Here is a 10,000-nt window from a genome sequence, read left to right on the forward strand (position 1 = left end):
GGGGTATGTTTCCCAACACTTTTGGCAACTTTTAAATCCAGGCGGAAAAAAACCCCCCCAAAAAAAAAACGATCGAAACAAACGGACAGAAATGAGATCGCAAGATAACGTGACCCAACGGCTGACAGCATGGCCAGCCCGTCTCGGAACACCGACGGAGTGGAGTGGGCGGAGTTCAACGGTTTCAAATCAATGACCCCAAACCATTCCGTCTCAGCATCTAATTCCTTCAACTTCGTTATCCAGGGGTTCATTATTTTGTCTGGACATCTCGACGTCATTGCAAATGAGGGTGAACACAGTGATTCTTGAGACTTACACGAAGGCTGGAGGGCAGCGAGTGAACACCGGGACTTCAACCTGGTAAATCGACATGATAACCCCGATCGCTCCTTTGAAACGGAGCTCAACAATCTCATCCTGATCTGAAGAGTTTTGAACCCGGAACCGGGCCAACCGACGAGGAGATGAACGGCGGCCGCAAAAGCGTTTGATTCGAAAGCCCAAAAATAGAAAAATATGAAAACGTAACAAAAGTCAAAAGGTGAAAGACTGTACATAAGAGTGAAGGATCATCCCATAAACCACAGCGAGTGGTACCTCTCCAATGACATCTGAGCCCACGGTAGTTTAGCTCGCTTCTTCGTGAACCTTTGTCGTTATCATAGTGTTTATATTGTTAATGACGGTGTTGAAGTCATGGTCGCACCGCGGTAGACGTAGCGTAAGGGATCGTAGAGTTCCGTGGGAGGGGTGACATGAAACTGCCGTAAAACGTCGTGAAACTGCCGCAAAACGACGTGAAAAAAACCTCGCTGTTACGCTTTGGGATAGCTGGTAGGGTGGTACTTCTCCATGACATCGCGAATAAAACACGTTCGTATTAAGACAAGGTTGATATCACACGGACTTATGGCGTCTACAGGAGCATATGCCATCATTTCACCATCTCACGCCGTAGCTCGTGGTGAGTCTGCCTTGGATGGTTACGACATTATGGCTAAACAATCACAATCGTCGATTCTGAATATTATGGGATTTCCACTTCTGGAAAATCACTGTTGTGCTCTATTGACTGATCGAGTGACTCACGGTGAAAGCAAGGACTACTAGATACTGTATATGTATTATTATTATTATCATGGATATATGATAGTTTCATATATATATATAATAAGACAGGTATATATTCTGACACTCATCCTTCTGCCCACAAAGAATACGACTCTCCCGGCCGAGGAAGGGAGCGATAAACCAAGAAAGCGAGGATCTCCCGAACACAGCCTTCCACAGCCTCAGTTTCAGGGCCAGTGTAGGAGTAAAGTCGGCCAAGTGGATGAGTGGTGCACGGCAGGAGATCGATAGCACAGTTGTAGGCCCGACGGGGGGCAACTCATTAGCCCACTTCTTACCGAATACCAAATCAAGCTCCCAATGAGCTTTGGGAGGCGAGGGAAGGCTCTCTTGTGCCCCGCACTCCCTGAGAAAAACAGTTGTCTAAATGAATTGTTGGGGCTATGGAAGACGGTCGGGTGGGTTTCAAGGTGGGTTTTAAGATGCGGGTTCATCGTTGATGATCCCAAATGACTCCGTACCGCAGCGGTCCTGGACAATGACGCTTCGAGATCGGCTCCGAGAGGGAGTACGCTGTCGAAGTCTGCGAGTGCCGAGAAATCGCCGGGGCCGGTCCGGATTGGGATGGGCGGAAGGTGCGGATGAGTTCCAACGACGGTCTCAAGGCGAGAGGGACGAGGAGAAGACCAAGTGGCCCTGACAAGCCGATGACGGGAGAGATCTGTGGGGCGATCCGGTGGCGGAGATGGATGCGCCGCACTGTCTCATGACACGCTAACGAACTAGCCGACGGTGTCGGATGAACAGCGAAAGAAAAAGGAGCCGTTTCCAGCGCCGCGGAAAGGTTTTTTGAACATTCGATTTTTGAAGACGGAAGATCAAATGCCCCCGCTACATCACATACACCAACACATTAAGTGTATTTACAAAATTGAGGAGAGAAAAAAATAAACGTAACGGTGGACTGAAATATGCGTTTCGGTTCCCTTTGGTTTTTCCAAATTCAATAAGTTCTCGGTTTGTGTCTGCACTGTTGATCTCTCCATTTCGGAGACGGATAGGTTTCGATTTCTCTCCCGGTTAAAGCGTGCACCGTTCGGACTTTTGTTTACGGAGATCGAGATGGATGATCTCGCTGCTACTCATGAGTCCTGCCAGCAGCGCGCCACCACGGACAGACACGCCGCCTCCAAAGACACACACACACACACACACACACACACACATAAACACCGAATAGGGATTGTTGTCACCGTCACTACAAAGAGGCCGAACTAAGACATTACTCACCGCGCCGCCGACTTAGTTCGCGTAACGGCTGCGAACGGGAAAAGGCCGGAGAATGAAATGTGACAGGTAACACGAGATGACTTACCATCTGTATCACGCGGCCTCCGCGGTGCAGGATTTATGGCGGTGGCTGGCACACGGCGGGGTGAGTCACCCGCGCCATCTGCCCCGTCTTGCCACACCTTTGCCAGGACGCCTCTCTCCGGAGGTGCCTGTGCCCGGCTCTCTCCTCACCCGCGCCCGTGCTTCATCAGCGCGCCGCACGGGCTTTGATGGATGACCCGTCCGCGCCGGGCGATGACTAAAGCCGGCTACTTCCAGAGCACCTATTTTCTCGGATGTTATTAAATTTCACCCGAGAACCTCTGACTCACCGCCGCCACCGCCTCAATACTCGTCAGCCCTTCTCCCCTCAACCAATCGACTTCGGGGCCAGAACCCTTAATTGCGCCAGACCACCCTGCTTCATTCCGTCTTATCCCTTTGTCTGTTTTCCCTTTGTCCTCTTCCTATAAGGAGTGACTATTTCAAAACCTTCTGGTTGAGGCCTCAGAGTCAATAAAAATCGAATGTATCCCAATTTAAAATAGATTTTTATAAGGATCTGTCACTGTTGTTTTTTTGTTGTTGTTGTTTTTTTAACCACTACAAACGTACCCGATTAACTCTAGAAGATCTCAATGTCAACCGTTAAAAATAACAATGTGCCAGCTGAAATACAAACATAAATAACCAAATACAAACAGAAAACCGGCTGTACGAGGAGGACAAATGACACGACACCAACGTGTGTGGATATGCGTTTGAACCTTGATTTGAAACGGTTGCCTTTGCATTTGCTGCTTTATCTCCTGAGCAGCATCTACAAATATAATTTACACAAAGGGTATATTTAAAATGTTGCTCTGTCAAATGGGGCCCCTTACTTTTTTGAAACAAAATAATCGAATGTAATGCATAAGACAAACATACTTAATCAAATTAAATCAGATGAATCAAAAGTCAACACAAACATGACGTGTGTGTGTGTCACCTGTGTACACTTCCGCCTCCGAGGGGTCCTCCACCCGCTTGTGCTGGACGATGTAGTCCGACACCTTGCAGCCAATCAGAGGCTCCACATCCACCCATTCTAAGGCCACCATCGTGCTGGAGGGCTCCAGGTGAGGGGCCAGGCGGAGGCTAATGGTGGGGGGGATAGGCAGGAGAAGAAGAAGACGGTGAATGAAAAGGAAAACAAATATACAAAAGTGAACGTTCGAAGACAGCTGTCACAGCAATGCATTTCCTGGTCAAGGCCAGTTTTGAGGACGCGGGTACGACTGGAATTTATGCAGATACAGCTACAGCAGAGCACTCCCGCAACCGTTAGGAATGCACTGTCTGGCTCAATAGGACATCAACAAGGGAGACAGACAGACAGACAGACAGACAAGATGGGTTGGCCCTTTTTGGAACCTTATTGGGACCCTATTACGACTTGATTTAAAGGTGCGTCATCGTCTATGACTCAGAGCATGAGTCATAAACCTAAGATCTGCTACAGTATATTTAATGTAATTATATTTCACTTTCATTTGAAAGCACAACATATTAACTAACCGTGTATGATGTTACATGGAATGTCTAAATAATATTTATGAATTGTTATGCTGATAAAAGGGTATTTCCTGCACACCACAGCATGCCCAACTGCAGCGTCAGCAACCTGGGTCCAATCAGATACCCCTCCTTTTAGAATTGACTCATTCTTACTGTGTTTACGCAGTTTACTGCAATAATATATGTGCAACGACACTGTACATACTGTTATATGCTATTTAGTACATGGTTATAATAAATATTTACAATTTATACCCACTATACACATAACAATAATTTATCTTGTGCATAGTCTCATCAAGTGTTGCATATTCTTTACATGTTCATACATATTATACGAATATTTGTATATATTTGACAATTTCATTGCATTGCTTTAGATTCACCTTTAATATAATTTTATTTCTTTGCTGTTACTGTACATTACTGTACAGTATTGTATTTTTTTAGTGCTAACTAATGGTTTGTACTGAAACACACCAAACCTCATTATAACTAACTCCTTTTCAATATATACACTATATATTAACGAGATAATAAACTGATCGCAATTCTGATTGCGATGAAGCAAAGGTAAAAATTTCAGTATTTTATTTCATTGGAACAAAATGGAATTTGATTGTCATTAACATTTCATAAAAAAGTATTACTACTAGATTTATTTTTATTATTTCTAAACTGTTATGTGTAATTGGAGTCTTTAAATGTAAACATTTCATGTCCACTGTGGGGAAGCACATTTAGTGAACCCATAACATAGAAGACGTTTTTTTTTCTGTTTTGTTTTTCCAAACTTTATTCGAAAAACCTCAGAACCCAGACATATGGACACGCAAATAAAAATCCACCTTGGAACCTCATCCGCAAGTCGCGCTTCCGTCTGCTAAATCGTCTTTACCGTTTTGAACCCGCCTCCTGACAGGAAGTTGATACAATTCAGCCAATCAGCTTGCCTGTGATGCCCAGGACGCGATTTCGGGTGGCGGGCACGTCGGCTCCCCTGCGACCTCCGTTTACCCATAACCCCCTTCGCCGCGTGGCTCCACGGAGACATTCACATAGAGCAGGCTCCATGCCAGCGCTGGGACTTACACGGGCGTCCTGAGGGGGCTGCAGTTGGGCAGACCGCTTTTACTGAAGGCGTTCAGGTCGCAGCGGCACCAGTTGTCGATGACGTCCCCCATTCCGGCGCACCAGTACGAGCTCATCGTAGCGCTCTTGAAGGCCTGTGAAGGGTAACAGGTGAGAGAAATGACATCATAACCTAGGTTCCGTTAACGCCCCGGTACTAACACCCACGATCACAAGTGGGCGGCTCTCAGTACGTCTGTTCACACCCGGCGTCAGAATGCGTCTCCGCCTGCGTCTCGAGTTACCACTTGTGATCGGATCTCACTTCCCCTGCCCTATATGCATGTAAACACGTACATCGTTTCCATTTGCAAAGGCCAAATGTGAAGACCTCGGCGCGTGGGCAAAATAAAAACAATACAGACTGAAATGTCGGTGCGGTGTGTAGTGTACGCAGCGCAGCACTGTCCCGTTTACTGCGTAATTCGAATGAACGATGACGTAGAGACGTCTTTGTCCATTGCGTGGCGCGGCACGCATATCTCCCCGTTGCTTTCCGTTGCTATGGGACTTAACAACCCCGTTTACACTTTCGAGGTGTAAACGGGGTGCTAGTGCAAACCCAACCCACACCCACACCCACACATGGGTGGAGGTACTCACAGTCTTCTCACCTCCAGAAGAAAACGTGACGTTTACTAAGATATTCCTGCCTTCCGGTAATTGGGAATATTGGATGTGGAAAGGTCACAGGGTGTCTGCTGCCTTTGTGTACGTGTGTGTGTGTGTGTGTGTGTGTGTGTGTGTGTGTGTGTGTGTGTGTGTGTGTGTGTGTGTGCGTGTGCGTGTGTGCGTGCATGTGTGCGTGTGTGTGTGTGTACGTTTGAGAGAGAGTAAGTGACGGTGAGAGAGAGGCTGAGAGAGAAAACTCCCTTAAAGATACAGTATACAGGCAGACAGACAGACAGACAGACAGACAGACAGACATCTATAGATAGATAGCTATTCTAGATCGATTTTTAACTGCAACTTTATAACAGCACTTCTTTACATTTTCTGTTTAAATGTCTAGGTTAACTTCACAAATCCGTATGCGTATACTGTATACTGTATATATTAACAGCAATGTTTAAAATGTTATATTTTTCATATTAGGTTTTCTTCACTCATTTGTAAATCTCATTTCCCACTGCAACATTTGAAGCATTTATGGTCGACATCATTTCTAGTAAACATCATTGACAGTAAAACATCATTTATAGTAAGCATCATTCATCGTAAACATCTGCTTACTATACTGATCCACTGATCCTATAGGATCCTCTGTCCTCTGCTGCCAATAAGCTCTCAGCAGAGGCGTCCCAGATGTCAACAGCAGGAGCACAACGGGTCTGAAGGAGGGAAATGGCTGCAGAACAAAGACTGGAAATCCAACTTTGAACACCGAAAAATAAACTTTAATTTACAAAATGTAAAAAACGGGCGGAAGAAACAGGTCTACTGGTTACTACTTCCGTAGCACAAATAGTATCACCCTAGTTGAAACTGTGGTTTATTTTTAACTCTTCTTATCCAGCAGATAATGTCCTGACACCGTAGTCCAACTTCAGTCAAAGTATAGCCTGACCTTGGAAGTTTGGCCTCTTTACACTGACTTTTCAAGGCCGCCAAGTTTGGCTGAACAGTCTGTTTGTGATCCATCCGTCTCCGCCCTCGCTCCGACAACAAGGCCTCGCCCACCGAATGGAATCCGCCCGAGCACAGTAGCGACTTCCTCCGAACGGTGAGACGAGGTTTCCGACGGGACCCGAGCGCCGGGCGCGGAGGGAGGGCAGCTGGAAAGTCGTGAAACTTTTTTTTTTTTTTTTTTTCCCCTCGATTAAAACCGCAGGGAAAAGCCACGCCGAGTCGACGAATACGAATGTTGTCACACAAACAGTGGGACAGTGAGGGATTAGAAGCTAGCAGACTTTAAACAGGCAGGGAACAAAAAAAACAAAAACGCTGAACAAGTGGAGCGTAATTGAACGGCAAAACGGCGTCAAGTCCGACGGGACCCACGACAACTGGAAGAACGCAGAGCCGGTTCAAAACTTAAGAATAATAGGCGTGATCGGGTACATTGATGACACGAGAAAACACAAAACACACACACACACACACACACACACACACACACACACACACACACACACACAACTTTATTCAACCTCAACAAATGTCACTTGTTGGGTCTGTGGGCGCAACAAAACTGCGCCCCCCGCCTTTTCCCTGTAAGCGGCCAATCAGAACGGCACAAATACGTCAACGGAAAGCGAGGACCACCCCCTGCCAGGTCGGCATATTGTTTGACAAGGTGAGCGAACTTAACAGAAACGTTTTTTGATTAACATCGGCACAATTTACCCGGACATAAAAAATATATATATTTTTTTGATTTTCAAAATGTTATTTTTCACTGGCTTCCTCCCTGTCTGTCATGCACCAGGACTACCTCGGCTGCACGCCTCTGCCCCGCACGCGTTTTGGTTTTTTTTCCCCCCCAACACCGAGGCTAAGATCGCACGTTGGATTACCTGAAAAGAGTAGGCACCGACTTCACTGACAACTTCAAACTAGCGCCGACATCTTCCATCTCTGCATTTGTGCTGCTTCATCAACAGAATCGCGCGCGCCCGCGCACACACACACACACACACACACACACACACACACACACACACACACACACCACACACAAAGGTAGAGTCTCAGTCATCCCCTAAAAGGCCGCAAAATGCCAATATTACTGTAAAAGTGATAAAGAATGACATCAGTGCTCTACTCTCGCTGAGTTCAGGGGAGTCTGTGAGCACTCTTGCGCTCGCTGTCACACGGTGGATCAATGAAGCACTTAGTTATTTATGTTCTCTAATTGGTTAGCAGTGCCTCTCCGCGCAGGCAACTCGGGAGATGTGCTTGATCACGGTCGCAAAAAAAAAAAAAAAAAAAAAAAGAAAAGAAAAGAAAAACCCAAAGAGTGAGGCTGGAAGAAAGCGGAAACATTATCACCAGGCACCAGGCCTCCAAAACAAAGCCAAAAAAACCCTCTCTTGCACAAGAAAGCCATGACATTCCTTCATCTAAAAGCCGTGAAATTGACGAGACCGCACACATCTTCAAGGGAGCTGCCCACTCGCTCGCCCGCCCGCTCACTCACTCACTAGCTCACCCGCTCACTCACACGCACACACGCGCGCACACACACGCACACACACACACACACACACACACACATTTGGGCGACCGTCAATGATTGATTTCTCCACTTTGTCTTTCTTTCGCATTGGGGAAGCGCCAAAGAATATTCCTGATGTGTTGACTGGACATTTGAAATGAATTTGAGCAGAGCCCGTACCAGAGAGACAGACAGACAGACAGACAGAGAGACAGACAGACGGACAGACAGACAGTCAGACAGCCAGCCAGCCGAAAAAAAAAAAAGTTCTGCATCCAGACGCTGAGTTAGCATTTCCAAAACACTGTATTGTAAGCTGTAGGTACAGTAGGCTAAACACTGTTCCATGGGAACTGATTCCAATACCGCCGATTCCCACTCGAGAAGTAGAATCGAGGGTGCGTTCAGGTTAGAAAATAATGACGAATGAATCAGGCGGAGTACGAAGAGAGAGAATGTGGTCAAAGAGATGAGAAAGAAAAAAAAACGGGTACATGATAGGGGATCAAAGCGGAGGGGTAATTCAAAGATGATGGGGAGAGTGGGAGATAGATGGTTATGTGCGTGAAGCAAGGAAAGTATGAAAAATGAGACCCGGAGAGCTCGAACCCAGGTGCCCCCTCGCTGCCAATATAATGAGCGGACCCCCAGCGGGGGAGGCTTTCCCCGTTATTTAGCCTCCGGCACATCCCCCTGTAAACGAGCCCGCTGAATGAACGGTTATTATGGCAGGAGTCAAGCACTGTAATCCATATAATAACTCACAAGAAAACAAAAAAAAAAAAAAAAAAATGGGGGCAGAGGGGGTTATTACATTTCTTGCCTCACTCCTGAAACCATGTGGCCGGCTACTTGCAAAAAATCAAAAGCGTCGGGGGGTCTTGTCACCTCGTGTCGGCGGGGAAGCGGGCAACAGACAAACACAACAGCCCCGGCTCTGGAACTCGGGTCCGCGCACGCACACATGCAGACTAGACAAACACAAGCAATGAGAAATGACCTCCACGGCTGGGGGCAGAGAGAGAGAGAGAGAGAGAGCGAGAGAGACCACAGGACTGCCATCCATTCACCACCACCAGATTCTTAGAAAAACCCCATACGGGTCTGCTCGCTTGACTGCATGGCTGCACTTGTGAAAAATAGACAAAGCGATTACCAGCATGTTTATGTTTGAAGAGTAATGCAAGCCAGTCTCCACTGGGTAAACAGGCAATCTAATTGTGGCTACGAGAACAAGGTCGGGGGTTGGTGGGGGTGGTGGTGGTGGTGGTGGTGGGGGGGGGGGGGGGGTGCGGGGTGGTGGGGCACAACCGTTAAAAACTGAAGGGAGACTAAAACGAAGCGAGCGGTGACGACGCCGCGTCGAGGTGAGACTCGCAGACACCCGGGAGGGTCCTTCGGCGGAGACGCCGAGGCACAAAGTATGGCCGCCGCCGCCGCCGCCTCCTCTCCTCGTGTCAGGGGCTGTTAGCCAAGTCACGCCAGAGCAGAAGATGATACTCTGCTCTTTACCATATTGATCAACCACGAATTATGCATTTTCCCGGAACAAAGATAGATCTATATAGGTTCCGTGCAGCATTGGAGAAAAAAAAAAAAAAAAGAGGGGGGCGGCGGAGGGAGGAAGCCCCACGAGTCACAGACGAAGATGTTTACGTGCGACGGCGATGTTTCTCTACGAAGCGTTGCCGCGCACGGCTGCGAAAGCCGACGACTGATCCCCATCGATCTGATCGATACCGAACA

At 47.3% G+C, this 10,000-nt stretch overlaps 1 protein-coding gene across 1 annotated transcript in view; it reads right to left on the reverse strand.

The window, feature by feature from the left end:
* Positions 1-10,000, reverse strand: part of astn2 (astrotactin 2) — a gene marked incomplete at both ends in the record, with an annotated part of 347,495 nt that overhangs the window by 35,452 nt on the left and 302,043 nt on the right. The window contains 2 exons of the mRNA XM_080017621.1: positions 3,398-3,546; positions 5,059-5,192. Coding sequence (XP_079873747.1) covers positions 3,398-3,546; positions 5,059-5,192 — 283 coding nt within the window. The remainder of the gene's footprint in view (positions 1-3,397; positions 3,547-5,058; positions 5,193-10,000) is intronic.

The sequence above is a fragment of the Zeus faber genome (genome assembly GCF_960531495.2).
Source record: "Zeus faber genome assembly, chromosome: 17".
In the NCBI taxonomy this organism is placed as follows: domain Eukaryota; kingdom Metazoa; phylum Chordata; class Actinopteri; order Zeiformes; family Zeidae; genus Zeus; species Zeus faber.